The sequence below is a fragment of the Lutzomyia longipalpis genome, chromosome 3 (assembly GCF_024334085.1).
Source record: "Lutzomyia longipalpis isolate SR_M1_2022 chromosome 3, ASM2433408v1".
Lineage (NCBI taxonomy): Eukaryota > Metazoa > Arthropoda > Insecta > Diptera > Psychodidae > Lutzomyia > Lutzomyia longipalpis.
In genome coordinates this window covers 2840068-2859653 of record NC_074709.1, presented here as the reverse complement: position 1 = coordinate 2859653, position 19586 = coordinate 2840068, and the positions used below count along the sequence as shown (strand labels likewise).

At 37.1% G+C, this 19586-nt stretch overlaps 6 protein-coding genes across 10 annotated transcripts in view; 1 reads left to right on the top strand and 5 right to left on the bottom strand.

Moving 5' to 3' along the window:
• The window catches only part of LOC129794093 (GPI mannosyltransferase 3), a 1193052-nt gene that overhangs the window by 502612 nt on the left and 670854 nt on the right, over positions 1 to 19586 (bottom strand). The gene's annotated exons all lie outside the window — the stretch shown is intronic.
• LOC129794120 (cytoplasmic tRNA 2-thiolation protein 1) overlaps positions 1 to 19586 on the bottom strand; it is a 1132104-nt gene that overhangs the window by 502612 nt on the left and 609906 nt on the right. The window lies entirely within an intron of this gene.
• Positions 1 to 19586, bottom strand: part of LOC129794129 (plasma membrane ascorbate-dependent reductase CYBRD1) — a 1128201-nt gene that overhangs the window by 502612 nt on the left and 606003 nt on the right. The window lies entirely within an intron of this gene.
• Positions 9467 to 11526, bottom strand: LOC129794170 (cuticle protein 8). Its single transcript, XM_055834818.1, has 3 exons — positions 11104 to 11526; positions 10756 to 11030; positions 9467 to 9870 (listed from the first exon to the last, which is right to left on the bottom strand). Exons 1-3 carry the CDS (start codon positions 11116 to 11118, stop codon positions 9669 to 9671), a joined length of 492 nt encoding a protein of 163 aa, XP_055690793.1. The 5' UTR covers positions 11119 to 11526; the 3' UTR covers positions 9467 to 9668.
• On the top strand, positions 13750 to 18551 carry LOC129794083 (ARF GTPase-activating protein Git). 2 transcript variants are annotated; one of them, XM_055834690.1, is made up of 6 exons: positions 13750 to 13944; positions 14010 to 14452; positions 14566 to 15288; positions 16373 to 16524; positions 16655 to 17018; positions 18154 to 18551. In XM_055834690.1, the coding sequence occupies exons 1-6, from the start codon at positions 13887 to 13889 to the stop codon at positions 18358 to 18360; spliced, it is 1947 nt and encodes a 648-aa protein (XP_055690665.1). In that variant the 5' UTR covers positions 13750 to 13886; the 3' UTR covers positions 18361 to 18551. The 2 variants fall into 2 exon arrangements, with proteins under 2 accessions (XP_055690665.1, XP_055690664.1); XM_055834689.1 differs by having other exon boundaries at positions 13765 to 13944; positions 16373 to 16566.
• Positions 18538 to 19283, bottom strand: LOC129794188 (dynein axonemal light chain 4). Its single transcript, XM_055834841.1, has 3 exons — positions 19130 to 19283; positions 18921 to 19004; positions 18538 to 18818 (listed from the first exon to the last, which is right to left on the bottom strand). Exons 1-3 carry the CDS (start codon positions 19199 to 19201, stop codon positions 18654 to 18656), a joined length of 321 nt encoding a protein of 106 aa, XP_055690816.1. The 5' UTR covers positions 19202 to 19283; the 3' UTR covers positions 18538 to 18653.

The following is a 19586-nucleotide window of genomic DNA, read 5'->3' as shown; positions in this document are numbered from 1 at the left end:
CCTCACTGCAGTGTGAGGCGCGGAATATGATGAGTAATGGTGTGTTTAATTTTTCGCGTACGCCTATTGCCCACTCATGCGACTATGCAGCAGTGCAATCGAGGGACATAAGGAATAGTTCGCGCGCCATTCATGTATCACCGATATATTTCATATTGAGTGCAAAAATTAATTTGACTTTGCGCAATTTTATCGGAGATTTGCAAACATAAAAAAAGATATCAGGATTTTCTGTTGTACTTTTTTAATTAATCTGCAAATGGTTGTGGATTTTTTCGCACCGTCACTTAGAAACTTGAATTGGGGCAAATTTTCGCAATATTTTATCCAGAAGCCATATACAAAAATATTTTATATTTTACCTTGTATAAATAGTGAATTTCGCGATAATTATAGTGCGGGTTGAAAATGTATATCTTATGCTGCGAGCTGAGAGTAGCATTAAGAGGTATCTAACGTATTGGAAGATAAGAGCGCGGGGAACTCGTTTTGAAAAAGAAAAAAAGGCATTTCAACACGTGAAGCTAACGCGGGGAAGTTCGATGCATCTCACGTGTGATGGGTTCAGCATGTGAGGTGTTGCATAAAATGTGGCTAAAGTACCTCCCCCGGGGGTGTTGGATGTCATCGTGCGGGCAAGTGATTTTGCCATGCCGCCGCTAACACGGCGTGTATCTCTGCACCTCCAGGCAAGTGAACTTTGCGACATGCGGTGTCTCACGCGATGGCAAGGAGGATCCGATGACGTCCACACCACTTGTATGCATCTTGATGCTATAAATAAATTAATTGTCTGCCCATAGAGTGCACATTTGCAGTGGAAACTCGTAACTCCTTCACTTTAAATGTCATTGTATTGCATTGCGAATTGTTTATATATGTTGAAGGCGATCTCTGCAATTTTATTGGGCATCTACCAGATGCGATTTTGAAATTCTAATAAATCTCCCACAAAGCAGAAAAGACATTCAATTAAAATCACGACCAAAAGTTGGTTCAATGGTAAAGTCAGTTTTTTTTTCTTCATCCTCTTAATTCCCTCCTGCATCACCGCTTCATTCCATCACGAGAGATCACCTCGCATATTGGCTTTTGATCTCCAACATACCACACAGATCTTGTGTGTACGATCAATTGACGGACCATTGTTGAGTACGCAAAAAAAAGTGATTGAAGGGAATTCATTGACTAAACAGCATATGAATGTTAGTGCTTAACCTTCCTCTTGGTGTACCCAACCTCTTGACTCTCACTCCAATTTTTCTACGCTGCGCGCACCGCATCATAACAAAAGGAGACCCCAAACTGTGCAATTGTGGCATAGATGGGAAATTGGGTTAATTCACTCTTGATTATCACACCACGAATCAAGCGATAGAGGCGTCTTATTCAATATTGAACTTGATGTGTACTCATTAAATATCAGTAAGAGACTTGGCTATGTGTTACATAATTACATAACATTTTCTCCATGCTCATTAATATATATCGCCGCTAAGTAATTTCCGTCAATCATACACCAGCGTTTGGCATCGCAAAAGCAATAAAAAAGACCCAATTAGAGCTCACCTGGCAGGTTCGTTGCCTATCCGTGCATTGATGTCTTTCTCTCACAATTTTATTTTACTCTCCTCATCTATTTTTACACGAAAATCCCCCCATATTGTCCCCGAGAGTCACCAAATGGGCCAATTTTGGTGTCTATGGCTCCATCAAAACGTAAACAACAATAAAAATGTATGTCTCCATAATTTAACTAAAACGAGGATTGTGTAAAAAAAAACCTCTAATTATGTACAAAAATTTTATTTATTCCCCAACTTCCCCGCGTTGCATTTAATTATCTCTCCTCATGTTAATTTGGATGCGTGAACCCAATTTTCTGTCTCCCATGCCTAAAAAAAAGCTCGCAATGTTTAGTCTGAGAAAAATTCAAAACATTCACTTTTTATACACAAATGTCTTTTAAATTTTTTTCCTCTGCTTTCTTTGGCAAATTAAATGACTCTGTTAGTATGGGAGTAAATTATTGATTTAGCGAAATGTCGCAAATGTGGAAGATGTCAGTGCCTTGTATGATATAACATGACATTGTGATTTTTTTCTCGTCAAATCGAGTGGTAAGAAATAGTTCAGTTTGCATGCAACATTATGCAATCACGAGGCTTATGTTGAACTATATTTCTTTCTCCAGCCATGTAAACTTGTCAGTTTGTTTCATTTTTATTTTAAATCCTCCAGTCAGGTCTACCGAGAGAGCTTGAAAGTATGTAGGTAATTTTATACATAATTCATGCAAAAAATTATTTAAGTTACTTGTACACCGAAGGATTACATTAGTTTTCATAATCAAATATGACCAACATTTTATGGAATATATTAATTGAATTGACTTGAGTATGTTTAGTTAATTTATCAGTATTAATGCTTGGTCGATTGCTGTCTTCAAGTTCATTTTGTAGCACGAAAAAAATTTGCAAAACGTTTTGAGAAAAAAAAAAGTTCTGGGTGTATTTAATTAAAAGATGAGGGAGCTTGTTGAAGCAAATAAAGAGCTTTTTCTATTACATCACTTTCCTCTGCCCTCAGTCAAATTGATTTTACCTGCAGATTGCACAGTTAACAATGGCATAGTATTATGTTGTATGTTATTATGTTTTTATATTAAATTCATAATTAATAGATTTCATAGCATGATTTTAATAACTTCTTCGTTTACCACAAAAAATGTCCTTTTAATTGGACACTTCGGAAATATTCCCAAGTCAATCAAACCCCAAACCACGTGGAATTCCCAAGGCATCGTTAAAAGGCACACTTATGGGCTGAATAGATATTAAGTTATTTGCATTATTTTATATATTGTGAACTCCATCTTTGGTCGGTGATGGCATGAAAATGCAACGGAGTGCTCTGTGGCCGAACAGTTCATAGTAATTTATTACAATTCGAGATCCTATTGCGCCACTTTGTAATGTACACACATGCTTCAAGGTATATATCTTTTGAGTTTGATAGTCCTCCATGTAAATTTGCACTGAATACTCCAATGTGGAAAAACTATATGGTGGCGGTGTCTCCCCGCCTCATGTCCGTCGTCCCCATATGCCAATAACGTATATTTATTGAGAGAGGCTGAAGCTGAAAAAAAAGAACTTATGGGTCCGAAAAATCGTGCAGAATTGTACCAAAGTATGTGATTAAAAACTACTTTCATTACTCTACTTTTAATTACGTAAAATCGGTATAATAAAATCAAGTTTATTTTTGTTTATCGCTTCACGTAAATCTCAAGAGTGTGCACCACTTACCAATTTAATAGTTTTCGAGTGAGAAAAATTTATATATTTAAATTGTGTGTTAAACTACAAAGTACACTTAAATCACGATATGACCACATAACTCTATGGCATGCATTTTTGCTATATGTTTGGTGGGCTTTTTGCTATGCATTTGAAATACTATATGGGATGAAAAGTGTCACAAGAGGGTGCTAAGCACTTGCAGCTAAATTCCAATAAATTCAACCACAGCGCGCATTTAGAGACTTTTTCAGTGGGTGGACCTTATGAGCTTTTTACCACACTCATTTTCTTCCTTCTTTTCGCACACAAAACACTCACACTTTGCATTAGTTGCCAATATTCTTAATTGTCGGTTGCCATAATTGCAATGATTTATGGACTCTTCAGTGCTTTTTAATTACACCACCATTCATCGGTAATTTTTCACCAAAGACCCTCGCTACGATTTATCTTCACTGCGACGACATGAAGAAATACGCATGAGAGTCCAAGAGATTTCGTCGAATGTTTTTTATTAGGAAATTTAATTGTAGCACTACTTTGTACGTCTTAATTGGGTAATTGATTTACTTTTAATTTGTGCTTGTGCCCTTGATGATTATGAAATGAAGATACCTTAGTCAATTTGAACTCACAGGAAGAACATATTATAAGCATAACTTGAGTACAGAGATACGACAATTGAAATTAAACAAATTAATTAAAATTAAATAATGAAAAAAATTCCATTCATTTAGTGCCAGAGAAGTCGAAATTAATTTTTTTTTTCTAAAGAAAAATCTATTCAGTCGTTTAATGGAATTTCTTTCCTTACTTTATTTTTCATTTTTCGTCAGTTCTTACAAATAAAATTTGGGAAAATATAATGTTTTATGTGTTTGACCTGATTAATACGAAAGGGTTAGGAAATATACGCTTTTAATATAAATGATACGATCAATTACAATATCGCTCCCCGTGCAGGTTTCAGTGTTTCACTTCTGATGGGCCAATACAGAAATTATTAAGATTCACTGAAAAACATTTTAAAAAAAAAACCTTCTTGCGCTGAATTCTTCATCAGATAAAGAGCTCAATTAACGTCTTAATTCGCGATTGTATGAATTCATTAAATCTCACGGGTGGTTTATGGACAAAAAATCACTTAATTATTGCTCAGTTTAAATTTTTAATGTGTAATATATAGCATTGCGATGATTGCGATAAATCGCGATATTTTTTCAACAAAAAAAACCATAAACATGCAATTTGGTTAAACATCATTTCTGCAGAAGTGTTTACCAGGTGAGAAATCCAACATTGTGACAACTCTCTTGGCGGGGAGGTGAAGAAAATTGTAAAATGAATGGGTCTGGGAGTTTCTCGTCAAACCCGATGGAGGATAATCGCAACTAAAATGATGAATGGTGGACTAGAGGCGCAAAAGTATCGGATTTTAAAGCATAATGTAGAAGAGAAATAGCCATGATGGTGTTTCGCGTGAAAAACCAAATACCCTCCTTCGAGCTTCAGGTGCATTGGGCAAATGGAAAACGATCGTGAGAAAATATTTTCAGTGTCGGTTGCACAACTCAGCATCCACAGCGACTCACAAACGTCACGTCAAGTTCCATTTTGGCTAATTAACGATCTGCACGTTTATTTCACCTGCTTAGGCATCGTGATATACATTGTTGCACAAATGAGCTTTCAAAGCTTTCGCCGAAAACACCATGCGACAGCCCACGTGAGTTTTGCGTCTATAAATAATGAATTGGAAACTAAAAAGATTGTAGACACAGTTGAGGTAAAAAAGCTCTGAAGCTTTGCTCAAGCTCAGGGTAAAATTGAGGTATAACTGCTACTGTAATTATGCTGCTAAACTGAATACCTTTTATTAATTTATTCTTTTTCTTTTGGATTATATTACATAGAACATGTAGAATATAAATGGTGTATTAAAGACATATTGCTAATGATGGTAAATTGTATGTTGCTTATTAAATTAAAAACTCTTTATTTGGGATATAATTTATATGTTTATAAATCCTAATGAAGATTGGTTGATTAAAGTTTCAATTAAAATATGAAATGTTTCGTAATATTATTCTCATAAATTCTAATATATATATTTAGCTCATGAGACTCACAAAATGCAAAGAGTGTAAAAGGATTGTCCAGACATGAAAGACCTATCCCTCGTCATCCAATGTACGACAGCATAAAATCATGGAGTTTGTAGTTTTAACATTTCAATTATAGGAGACACACACAGTGTGTGTGTGATCTCGAAGAGGGCCTCAAAGCGTCGATGGCTTCCATGCCATATACATGAGGCACGCTGAGCAATTTTAATGGGTTGGCTTTTAAAACACCATGCTCGTTGCTCCACATTTTAAGCACAAAATTGTGATATAACAATTTCAATCTTGCAATAGATCTCGACAAACATTCGCCTTCTCAGCTTCTTTTTTTTCACTTCTCTTCTCTACTTCTTCACATCTCTCGGTGCCTCAAGTGTTCATATAGCCCAATGCAGTTGCCATTATGCGAAACATAGTATGATATGTACACAGCAGACGGGTGGCCCAGCACGGTAACACGAAGTCAAGAGCTTCGCCTGGGAGTCTGTGATCAGCAAAATGCATTTGGAAGCTGCACACCGCAGCAGTGTGTCCGCTGGAAGAGGTATTATATGGTGGTACATACTGTATAATGTGAAATTGCAAGAAGATGGTGTCGATAAAAGACATGAGCAACTGCACAGCACATTCCTGACTCACCCCGCGGTGTCCACATGACTTGGAAGTGAAATACAAGTGAGCAAATTTTCTCATTCGGATAGGCAATAATAGAGAGTTCTGCTGGTTGCATTCCCAACTTGTGATCAGAGATCAATCATGTTGATGATGACGCTTGACATTTTCAATCCAATTAAGCTGCCCATAAATATACAAATCTGAAATATGGACTACACTTCCATTTACATCTCTTTGGGTCGGCTCCTAGCACAGCTGCGATGCTGCACATAGAGAAAAATTGGATAAAAGAATGGCAAAGTGGCTGGCTGCTGGTAAGCCCAAGGCTGCTTTAGAGCTCTCGATTGCCCACCAATTGATTATATAAGTCCCTACAGCACAACCAGACACTATACTGTGAAGCACACACAGCAGCTTCTGGTAGCTTTTGCCACTCTATGCTTTCATCTATAAGAATATTGCGAAATATCGTGCAATTATGCACTCTGCTCTGGGTCCTCGTTGCTCACCCGCAAACTCCATACAATGTAGTTATTACCGTGATCACGATCACCTCCTCTTTTAGCACCTATTTGCATTGATTCCTGATGCAGTGGGAGCTTTTTTGAAAAAAAAACTAACAGTCTGTTTTTTCTGTCTGAAATTAAAGAAAAGATATTTGAATTTTTTGAACCCAAATAAATTTTTGAAATTTGAAATTTTGAAGTTTTTTCCTTAACTGAATTTATTTATTTAAAAATAATTTATTAAGTCATATGTATATTTTAAGACGATCAAAGCCAAAAGTGTACTAAACATAGTAAGATGGACAAATCTGGGTTAATGAATATTACTGCCTTTTTAGAGAAAAAAATATCCCTAAATTTCACTTCGTTGCACAAACAATTTAACCACCATTTAATTGAGATTTGAAACAATTTAAAAATAAACCCCATTTGAATTATTCAATTTTCGCCCACTATTAAACACCGTTTGTGAATCCATATAAAACAATTGGTCATAAGGCTATCTGGTGCAGTGTGCAAATGAAAGTAAAAGTTCCATTTTCAATATATAGTTTAAACTCACAGCGGGGGAGTACTTTACGACATAATCTATATTTTATTAAAACAAACTCCAATTTGTCATTCAATTCGTGAAATATGTTTGTTTTGTAGGTACCATTTCTTGCAATTCTCTCTCATATCACTATGCTAAATGGTCAAAAGAAACTTCCGCCTTTCTTTTATTTAGCAAGAATACAGAGAGAGAAAAGAATTAATTAGCAGAATTTAGCTAAAACCTGTAAAGGTGCTATATTACAAACAACTTGCGCACGTGATTTCACAAGAAAATTTTCCTTGTCCACCTCAATTTGTGATTTATGTTGCGCATACATAAAAGAATTTTCATTGAAGAGAAAAATTATTTAGATTCATCACAATCACGATTTTCTGTATAGCTTTTATGTCCAAAATAGTCATTTAGCCACAATTAAAGCACTTTTATGTGCCTTTTTATATGGATCGAAGCAAGTATTCAACCTCCAATTTGGGTACCAATTCACTCGGCAAACGCATGTTTTCTCGCCGCAAGTTTACCTCTTTTTTTTCCATCAAACCATCGCGCGTTTCGTACATTACAAACAATTAAGAATCACTCAATATGGAATGATTTTTTTATTCATCAATTTTACCAAAAAGAATTTCGCAAGAATTTGCGTGTGCGGCTTTTTGTCCAAAAATTGCTAAAATTGCTTCGTGATTGTCTTTTGCCAAATTTTCCCCTTAAGTACATTTTTCTGTTGAATTCACGGACATTTTTTTGATTATTTTCATATCAATACCAGGGAGACACCTGTGTTTGATATCGTTGCAACTCCATATCGATATTAATCCAATAAATTTACATGAGACTCACACGAGACGCTGAAAGAGTTGAACAAAAAAAAACTCCGCCGCTTTTTTTATTTATTCAATATTTCATGGCAATTCTTTTTATCCACTATCGCTTTCGACAGATATTCACACAATTAATTTTGTCTCCTGACCATGAGTGAGTGGTCAAAAAGAAAAATAATCTCTCTCTCGCAATTTCAAGTACTTTGTCAGCGCGAATGTGCGTGGAATGTGCACGATGGAGACGCCTGGTACCCGGCACCACCATTTGGGGCACCTGCCAGATTTGCATAAATTGCGATAAAGAGGTTTCTCCTGCATCAAAGTGCAATTAAAGAGTTTTGCAGTGATTGATGTGGTAGCTGCAATGGAGCATGAAGCTTCAATAAATCACATACGAAGTTTAGCCCACCGAATGGACTAGTTTTCCTCCCATGTTGCAGCCGCATATGAAAAAAAGATCTGGCCGATCTGCAAAAGGTCTTTGTGAAATTACTTCGCGAAGGGCAGCTCATTGAAGAAGTCTTTTGCAATAACAACACCTTCAAAACATAATTAGTTATGTTTATATGTCGATGATATCAAGGTGGGTATACAACATACATACATAATGTTCCAATGAAGCGTAATGAATATATTAAATAAAATAGGGGAGTATGTTTCAAAATGAACCTCATAGGAACCTAATAAGCTTTTAATTGCATATCTCTATTAGCCTTATTAATTTTAAAGTAGGTAACTTAAACTTTTAAAACAAGAATAAATAAATCAATTTGCTAAAACACTAAAATACTTTTAGTGGAGCCATTGCCAAAGGAAAAATGAATTAAAATAAATTACTTGAAAAAAGCGTGTTTGCAGCTTAAGATTGATTTCATCTTATCAGTTTACTAATGCAAACCACTGGCGCTTGTATTTTTAGTGGAACAAATATTTCAATTCAACTTTTGCTAAATGCAAATTTATCGCATGACATTTTTGGGTTAAGCCTGTTTTCTTCTCTTTGCTTGATCCTTGAGATTACTCCATCGTGTCTCGCACGTTGTGTCTGCTTTCTCTGCATATAGACCACAAGTCTCTGACCGACTGAGCTTTTTTTTTTCTTCATCAGTCTTCGGCCAACCTCAGCCGCCCACATGGAGTAAGTTTTTATGCAATCACCACCACTTCCAGGTGGGACTTTTTTGCATTTATTTCGCCAATATATCGGAGGTGCAATTTGTGACTTGAGCGCACAACAAAGCCACAGAAGCAGAAAAAGTGCTTCGTTTTTAATTGCCATATATGCCCGTTTCTGCTATGGTGCCTCCGAATGAAAGTAAATGCGGCGTTGTACCCCCGTGTCGAATTTCTTGCATATTATTTTCCCGCACATTGAAAATCATTGCGCTTTCAGATTCAATCGCGTATATAAGTTCGAGGAAGAGGAAAAACCCGATTGATTTTCATTTCGTATCGTGTCTTTTATTATTATTATATTTTTGTCGTTTTCTCATGAACAAAACAAACATTTAGTACATTACAAAAAAAAATAAATTGCTTTGAGTTCGTTGACGCGAAAGTCACGAGAACACTTAATACTCTAACATCTAACCTGCTATTTATATCACAACTTTTTTTCTTTTGTAAAAAGGGAGTGATGTTGAAATGGATGTGGGCAGATGAAGCTTCTGTGTCTCTATCACATGATTTTTGAAGGAAAATATATAGCATGACTGGAATGAGCGCCTGAGTCGGGGTGATCCTTTTTAGTACTCATCATCCTCCTCACTGCTTTCACCGCTGTGATGCGTGAACTGTTCGTGGTGCCCTGAGGGGCCACCTCCCTGATGATGGCCACCGTCTCCATGAACCTCGAGTTTACCATTTGTGAAGATTTGTGCCTGGAAACCGTTGTGCTTGTCGGCTGTGTACTTGACGAGTCTCTGCGTACCATCGGGGTCGATCACGCTGAAGGAAGAAGAGAAATTAAATTAATTTGAGAATAATTTCTTAATTGAGAAGATTCTTTATAAAATATCCCACATTGGACATTCATAAGGAAAATATTTTTCAGGATTCTTTATAATGAATCTAAAGCTTCAAAAGACTTTACGTTTTTAACAAAATATTCATAAAAATTCTTAAAAAAAATGTTAAAGCTGCAAAAACTAAAGGAATGTTTGGTCTTTAATTTAGGTCAGTAACAATTTGTCTTACATTTTGTACTGGGTTAATTATAGTTTTCCAAACAATTTGCTGCACATTTCATGTCTACAGTTTTTTTTATAATTATCTTTTAATTGAGGAAACATAAAAAAAACCCAATCACATTTGAAAACGTAAAACAAAGTGAAGGAAGTAAGTAAAACGTGAATGAAAGTAACATCTTTCAGTTGGAAATTCCCTGATTTTGGATTATTGTTTTATAGCGGAGATCGGGGTGCAATGGGCCGATATTAGAATCAAATTAATTCTAATGCTTTCATGCTCTTAAATATTTTTCCAAAACAAATCTTTCTAAAGCGATTCTTTGGATATGTATTTAATTAAGAAATTTGCTTTGAGAGCTTTTTCGAAAGCTTTTAATTGTTTAAAAATTTATTTGTTCAATTTTTTTCTTTCAAAATTCATTTTAAATAAAACATATTTCAAATATATTTTTTAAACCAAAGACTAGAAATTTAATGAATTTCTTATAATAAAAGAAGCCTGAAAATTCTACTAAAGGAATAGGTTTTTCACACTTCCCACAAATAAAGGATCAATAGCTATCTTGGAATAGCTAGAATAGCTGATCCTGGGTTCATAGAACTTTTTTTTTTACCAAATAAAGGAATAAGGATAATTTCTTACCTGTACTCTCCGTGGACGGCATCTCCGTGTCTCGTCTCTTTCCTGCTTTGGGACACGTGGCTCTTGGGATCCTCAACACCGTAGGCAAAGTGATAGTCTGGCTTGGCGATGTAGTCCACTTTGACACCATGACTGTGATCATCTTTAACGTGCACCTCATGCTCAGGTCCACTCACGGGGCCACTGAATTTGGCATAGGAATACCCAACAGGATGATGATCCTGCGCCACGTAGGCTCCACAGGATGCCACCAAAGCACAGACAACAGCAATAACCTGTGATTATAGACAAACCGGCACTTTGAGAAAAGAACAAGAGGAAGAATCCTTGCACAGCTTCATCACTTACATGCATCAGGACCATCTTTATTTTCACAGGAATGGTAAACTAAGAATAAGTTACTACGGTAGCACTACAAAAGAGGTGTTTAACTCTACAATTTGATCACGATACTGTGCCATTCCAGCAAATCCAGCAAAGTATTTATAGTAAAGGCAGTCATTTAATGCACCATTGACGCCTTTTTTCGGTTACGGTGTAAGTGTGTTGCTCTTTTGCACATTACGTCAAATACAATAATTTTTTTCTTCACAGTCTTTCTACCCTCACCAACCTGCTGTGCTCTACAACCAAAATGTATCCGCTTTTCTTTGCAAAATTCTTGTGGTACTCCAAAGCAAAATGACGCCTAAATTGACTCGACATGCCTCCAAAACTGCACACATTCACGGCAACTTTTTGGTCATTTCTTCAGCTCACATACCATCGATCTTGTGCCCATTGATGCGAGAATTTCTCCCTGTGGTAAGAAACAAATGAAAGATCTAATTGCCGAACAATTATTTTATATTCGCTACATAGACACAAGTTCTTGTTTTTTCTTAACCATCGAAAATGGTCAAATTATAAATGGATATTTATAAAAGAAGTGTTGAAATCCACCAAGATTTTTGTCTTGTTAAATAAGAAGGCAAAAATGGTGTCTTGCAGTATTTTATTTGTACAGAAGCACGTTGATTGAAAATTTAACAGTTTCATTGTTGAAATTTTGAAATATCGTCGACATTTTAATGGGAAAGTGTTGGAAATTGGCGAGAAACCACCTTTTTCATCACTAAGAGAGCTTTTTTTCTTGATATGTATTTTGTTACAAATCACATAAGGTTCTTAAGTTCCATGAAAGCTACCATTAAATCGATGGTCATCAAGTGCAATTTTGTTATGTAGTCACCATTGTGCTGGTTTTGATTAAGCTCCCTTCATTTTGGGGGTATCTTATGCAATAGCAGCATAAGAACTATTTGTTTTCTTTCTTTCAGAGTTAGCCTTCGATGGTTTGTCGCAGAAGATGGTTTAAAAGACAAAAAGACTAATTGAAAATGTGGCGGAAGCTCTGACGATCTTGACCCATTCTTCTTGGATTGAAACAAATAGCAAGAAATTGAAGATTTTTTTTTAGGTAATTTTCTCTCTTCAATTACTTACCTGTAAAATAACAATTTATGATATATTTAGAAAAATATCTTGAAAATAAATTTTTAAGATAAAGTTCTTAATCTTTACCTGTTAAATAATTTAATTAATCTCAATCTTTAAGATTTCTTTCAAAATCAGAGAACCGAAAAATAAAGAATAAATTCAAGAAAAAATCGTAAAAATAATTTTTCAATCGTCTGGCGTTTGAATAAATTGTATCACACATTATTATATAATTATTATAATTAATTTAGCATGGTTAGCATAACATACATTGTAACTGTAAGTGCATTGTTAGGGTCTTTGGCACAATATGCGCAATAGGAAAGAAAGGTTTTTTTTTATCAATATCGCGGAATCTATTGCTACTCAATTAGGCATGTTCGCGGAGCATGTTTGCACTCATCATGTGTATTATTTTGTTTACTTTTTGTTGAGAATAAATGGAATAAATTGAAGAAATTAAGGCAAAAGTGCGTCTGCAAAAAAAGTTAAAGTTTGTTGTGTCTGCTTCTTCCCTTTTGGACTTTTCCTTCCGAAAATGCATAATAAAATGAACTAGTTTATTATTCCTGACCACGCCGGAATACCCTACTTCAATGATCATTCACGCCATTTTAATTTTTTATCTCTAAGAATAAATTAACGTTTTAAACTTTTAAAATTTTATGCTGGAAACGAATCAAAAATGAATCTTGAAAGGGTTGAAAGTGTTGAAAGGTGTATTTATCCCTTATTTAAAGAAAAATCAATCAGAGAGAAAGTGTCATGATTCTAAGAGATGGTTTTAAAGCCTTAAAATCAAGCCTAATTTGATCAAAGTCGATCAAGCCGTTCTTGAGTTATTTAAAAAAAATCATTTTTTGTTTAGGCGGCCATATTGGCTGAACAGCTTGACCGATTTTAGGTATCAACCCAGGGGGTAGACAAAGACTATATTTCCATAGGAATTCACGGCTCACTCGCTGAGACACCCAGGAAAATGCTTCAATCTGAAAAAATCCACCACCACTGGATAGAATATTCTATCGATTGATAGCTTTTGAGGGGTGTCTCACGAAGATTAATGCACTAAAACTGATTTTAAAAATTTTGATGCACTTTTTGGAAATAAAGTGACGTCATTTTCTTCCTTTAATTTCTCTGCAAACCGTCCGCCATTATTTGCTGTGTTCGGGTAAAAAAGGGCTTTGTCTACCCCCTGTATCAACCGTACTGATTGCTGATCTCAAAAATAATATGAAAACTTTTATTCAAAGAAAAATGGTTCAAAATATTCAAAGAGTTAAAATCGATGAAGGGAAGCCATTTCCGCCATCTTGGATTTTGAAAAAAAAAATAGAAATTTCAGATCTTACAGGTTTTTGCAAAGATTTTTCGCTCCTTTTTGCGTGAAGAAAATGTGATTTTTCTGCCACAACAGACAGCCGCTTAAATCCGAAAGCTCTAAAATTTTTATAATTTGAATTTGGCGCGTTTGTACATCGTCGCCTCCGTCAGAATACTCGAACCTGCATCAGCTGGAGCCGATGCTAGAACGGGTGAAGTAGTTGACGAAACAATATTTTGATTTCCGCTCCCTCAGTGATTTTGGTGATTTTGAATCCTTTTTCTCCTGCATTTCCGGGGTTTCGTGGTGAACGTGACTCATTGAAATGTCGCGAATTATCTCGCGAATCGACATGGAGGTGTGTGGGGATTGCGGAGCATCGGGTAAGTGCTGAAAATGTGAAAATATTTGTGGAAATGCATGACATGTTTTCCTTTTTGCTGCAAAGATCCCGCTTGGGCATCAATAAACAAGGGGATCCTCCTCTGTGGGGAATGCTGCTCAATCCACCGAAGCCTGGGGCGTCACATATCGCAGGTAAAGAGCCTCCGGCAGGGCAAATGGTCCCCGTCTGTGCTGAATCTCGTCAACTCCCTGAATAGTCATGGGGCGAACAGTGTCTGGGAGCACCTCCTGATAGATTCGGCAACGCAGAAGCATGGCTACAAGAAGCCCACACCAAAGGATCCCCTGCATTCGGTTAAAGCTGACTTCATTCGTGCCAAACACGTCCAGGCCGCCTTCGTGCTACGCCCAAATTTTGTGGATGGGAACGTGAAGAACATTGAGAGTGAACTCAATAAGCAACTCCATGCTTCCGTGAGGGCTCCCAATCTTGAGACTTCCCTGAGGCTCATTGTCCAGGGAGCGGATCCAAATTATTTTCATGAAGTAAGTTTTTCTCTCGCCTGAATGGATTTTGTGATTTTTGCAAAAGTGACCAGACCCATACAAAAGAGTCAGGACAGCATCCTAACATTCGTCTCTCTTTATCTTTCTTTCAGGAAAAAGGCTCAACTCCACTTCATGTTGCTGCAAAATTTGGGCAACTATCTCAAGTGGAGCTACTGATAATCTATGGGGCGGAAATTAAAGCTCTCGACATAGCTGGGCATACCCCAATAGATTTGGCACGAGCTGAAAAGCACACCCTTATTGTTAATCGACTCATTGAGGCAATGTACGAGGTGACGGACAGAATCTGCAATTTTCTCTGCAACCGCAAACCCGATCACGCAGCAGGACAGCACATTATAATCCCGGACCAAACGCAGGGAGAGATCTTTGAGCAGCTCAAGATTGCACGCGGGAAACTCTTCCTCATTCCCAATAAGATGTTCGAGGAGCTGGTTATGGATCTGTACGATGAGGTCGATCGTAGGGAGAATGAGGCCATCTGGGTCACGAGTTCACTCAATCCTGACTCCGGGGCGGTGCCGTTTTTGCCCACAAATCCCCACCTGAGTGCCACGCGGAATCAAGGGAGGCAGAAATTGGCACGCTTCAGCCCTACGGAGTTTGCAGGATTCCTCACGGATGTCCTCATTGATGCCAAAAGGAGGCAAAATATGGCCAATCTTCGACCACTAACCAACACCATTACGGGTGTTACGGCAACTGATAGGAAGCTCACTGTTTCGGATTCAAATCTCTCCGATGATGAGCCACTCTACGATGCTGTTGCTTCCGATGATGACTACGCAGCTTTGGCTCCCATTGGGCAGCAAGTAAGTGGTCCTTTTTATTTATTTTTTTCGAGGATTAACTCCTTCTTCATCAGGTCCAGGAAGAGTTGGGAATATTTTTTTTTCTTAAAGAAGAGAAATTAAGAGAAGAATTTTTTAAAGAACTTTCAAGATTATTCAAATAAAAAACTTTCGTGAGACTTTTATGATTTCCCAAAATTTATCTTGAAAGTTTTCTTTAAAAGCTCCCGGGAAAAAATTGCATCACAAAAAGAACAAACTAAATCGTTTGCAAAATTTCATTTTGAGAACTTTCAGCGACTTTAGATGGAAGGGAATTCAGTGTGAAAGTTCTGCATGGAAGAAGAGAAATGCAAAACTTGGGGGATTTTATGGGAAAAGGAAAGCAAACCTGTGGATTACACATGAATAACATCAAACTGAATTGCAATTCACCGTACGGGTGCGAGAGATTTATTGAGGAAAAGTTGCAAATACAAGTTGAATAATGCAAATTTTCATTCTAAAGGAATTTTGTGAAAGTTTTATTAAACTTTTTTCATTGTATTTTGTAAATTAATATTAAAATTCAACAGCTGGCGTTCATTTGGTGTGAATTTATAGGCCTGTGTGCTTTTTGCAAGTTCATCGTGGCAATTAATTTTTCATATTTAAAAAGGGGAAATTTTAATTTATTATTCAAGAGAGGAGAAAAAAATAAATTAGTTGTGTTTTGTTCAAACTGACTTTACAATGAAGTTCCACCCTATAGGGCAACCAATGAGAATGCTTTTGTAGGATTTTATCAGCCAATCAGAACTTTTATTCACTTATTCTTCTTCTTATTCTATTACATTTCATTCTGGATCACTTATAGAGAATTTTAACTGACGTTTCGGACAACTTGCGCCCTTCCTCAGGGCTTTAAGTGATTTTTTCTCTTGTTTCTCTTCGATATTTTTCTATACTGGAATCAGGAATTTTTCCTTAAATTTAAAAAATGTTCAAATATTTGTTCTAAATTATTAGAATTATGTTCTAATTGAAGATGGGGCTTAGATGCAAAGTTAGAGCTTACCTAGATGGTAACATAATATTAAAGTTAATTTTTCTATTTAATTTTAAGGTCTACGGGAGTCCTCAGATAAACAATAGCGGTCTTCCTAATCCCGAAATAGACGTTCTGAAGAAACAACTCACAGAATCTGAGACTACAATAAGTGAATTGAAATCTCTGGTGCAGAAATTATCAACTGAGAATTCGGAATTAAAGTCGAGGTGTGACCCATCATCACCACCATCAGAAACTAATTTAAAAATGTAATTAATCTTACATTTTTTCATTGGTTCTCTGCACAACAGTTCCATTTATCAATTGATCCCGATTCTTTTTTTTAAATTAATTTAGGCGCTCTGATTCAATGTCCACCGATGATAGGATGGAGGAAAAGTCCCCGACGGAGATGAGGCAGAACTTCCCAAAGCGTCCCGTCAGTATGTTTGAGCCGCGTCAGACGAATAGCTACAGCAAAATGAACGTTACGGCGGACAATAGGACGGCTACATCGATGTACCACATGACGAGGCTCAATCAATCCGACTCGACGATCTTCCCCACGTCAGATGAGGTGATTTGCCGCACTGACGCCATCACGAAGCGCATACAGGACCTCGTGGGTGCCATGCAGGATCTCACCAAGAAGAATGCCTTTGTGCCGTGCGCCGAACGCATCCATGCTGCAGTTATGGACCTCGTAATCATCTTCCCAACGGTGAGTGCTTTTCCCTGTTTACCTTTATTTGGTTTTTTTTTACCAAGTCACAAGACCTGCCTCACTGCGCTCACTGCAAATCCATCAATTTCCCTCTGCTGCGCTGCTCTGTTCAATAAGATCTGGCCGTTTATCATGCTTTATGGGTACCTACGTACCTTCTAAGCATTTACCTTTAGAGAAAATGTCACTTCTCACGCTCTGACAAATGGCCCTGCTGGAGAGCAATAAATTCTACCGTGTGATGATGATGATGCATGGGGAATCATAAGTCTCCTGCTTGTAAAACTTTTAATTCCACCCACTGCTACGGGAGCAAGGGTATTCCACTCTCTCTCTCAGCATTGAAGAAGGGGGGTTTCCAACGAACATGTGGGACGCGTCGCACATGTTCAACCCGTGGGAATGTCTCCGCAAATGAAGAAAATTGAGAGTGACTCTTTAATTTTCGTTATACGAACAGATTAATGTCATTATGTAGGTGAATATGTTCATATAAAAGGGATTTTACGACAATTCTATTACACAGGCATTGTTGGAAAATCCCTTCGAGTTGATGATAAAATGTCTAGATGGACGTTTCCCATTTACAATGATAGTTTTTTTGTTGTAATCAAAAGCGATGGATCAAGGGAAGTTTTTAATGGAAAAGCTTTGAAGGTTTTTTTTTAACAAACTCTCTCATTGAAAGCATCAAAGGCAAATTTTTGTGTGATGAAAAATCAAAGGAATTTGCAGAATTGGATTTTTTTTTCAACAAAGAAAATTCTCAATAATTATTTCCGTGGCATTTTAATTTCTCCAGGATGTTTCACAATTAATCCCATTTCACTTTAATTGATTTATATTCTTCTTTCTGTCCATTGAGAGACATGTTTAATGGAAGAAGAGCAGGGATCAGGAGAGATTAAATTAGTAACCATTAAAGGATATTCTCTTTAAGGAATAATCCTTGGGGTTTGATAGTAAAAGTTACGCCAAGAGTGCAGATTTCAAAGCACAATCTTGGATTTTTACGTGGAGAAATTATTCCCCACAGGTGCAATTGATACGAGGAATTTTGCAGTGAAGGTTGAAGGAGGGATTCTATTAATGCAGAATTTTAATTTCTTTGTTTTCTTCACCTTTTTTGCAGACTTTGGATAATGAAGCGATTAAGACATCACTGTCGGAACTTACGAGCAATATTGAGGAAATGCAAATCTTCTGTCAATGCCTGCAGGATTCAGTTGTCACGGAGAATCCTGAGGCGATTGATAAGTATTTGCAGGATGTACGTGCGTGTGCATTTAATCTGGCGAAAGCCACAAAGATGCTCGTGACTGAGTTTCAGTTGCAGTAACTTTAATGATTTTGCCTCTTCATCTCCCCTTTTTTTTATTTCCTCTCTCCCAACCCTCATCATACTCACTATTCGCAACGCCCTATAACCCCTCCCCTCGACCTCGTTTTACGTCTTCGATTTTTTTTTGGCCTTTTTTGAAAAATCTATATTTTGCCTAAGAGATTTTATTGATAAAACAACATAAAGCGTTCAATTGACAAAGTTTATTAGAAAAAAATATATTGTATACAAAAAAATTTGACCTGCATTGCTATGGGTGTCATGAACTTTTATTTCCTTGTTTTATGTATTTAAGAACACTTCCAGAGGATTATGGCGAGATTTCCACCGAAAAACAGGTAAAGGATATTCTTCGTTTCGTAGGAGAGTTCAAAGCCGAATCCCTCACCGACGACAACGTGCCAAAAGGAGCCAAATTTCTTATCCATCGTCTCCTTTATGAGTTTAGCGGCTTGCTGCACAGAAAGGGAAAAGCGGGATTGAGCTTAATAATCCTTTGATGAGCCATACACGGTATCGTACTAATCACAATCTACCTCACAGTGATATCCACTTACCTCATAATTCTGTGCAAATTTCTCACAAGCCGTAATACACAACTCAATGGCCTCCGTTCGCATCTCCTCATTCATGTCAGAGTGCTGAAATGTTGCAAAAAGATTCCCCCCCGTGCCCAGCATTAGACTGAATAATTAATTGACTCGCATGCTGCTCTCTCCTGCGGGGTGAGGTATAAATTATTCAATGTAATGAGGCAAGGACCCACCTTTACTAATGGATACACATGGAGGATCTTCTTGTCTGTCTCAGATTCCGCCTTTATTGCATCCTCAGCCATTTGTATGGCAATTGAGAGTGACGCGAACCGTGATTGATGAATACACGTTTACGGAGCATTGCTGTGAATCACAGGAATGCAATGCTCTATACTCCGGTCTGTTGTCACCCTTCTTTGCTCTTTCTTTTTTTCTGTACGCAAACGGGGGGTGACTTGCGCACAGTCAATCTCACACCCCGCATGAGGTTTTTCTGCACTCAGAGAAAATTTATTGAGGACCTACCCTATAACGCCTATAAAAGGGGGTGCCGCCGTTTAACTTTCCGTCGTCGTCATGAAGGGAATTTATTATACATATAGAGAGAGTCCGGTTACCGAAAATCTCTATAGTGGAAAAGCTTTGGATTACAAATGAAAGGTTAAAAGGGGGTGGATGTTGAGAGGG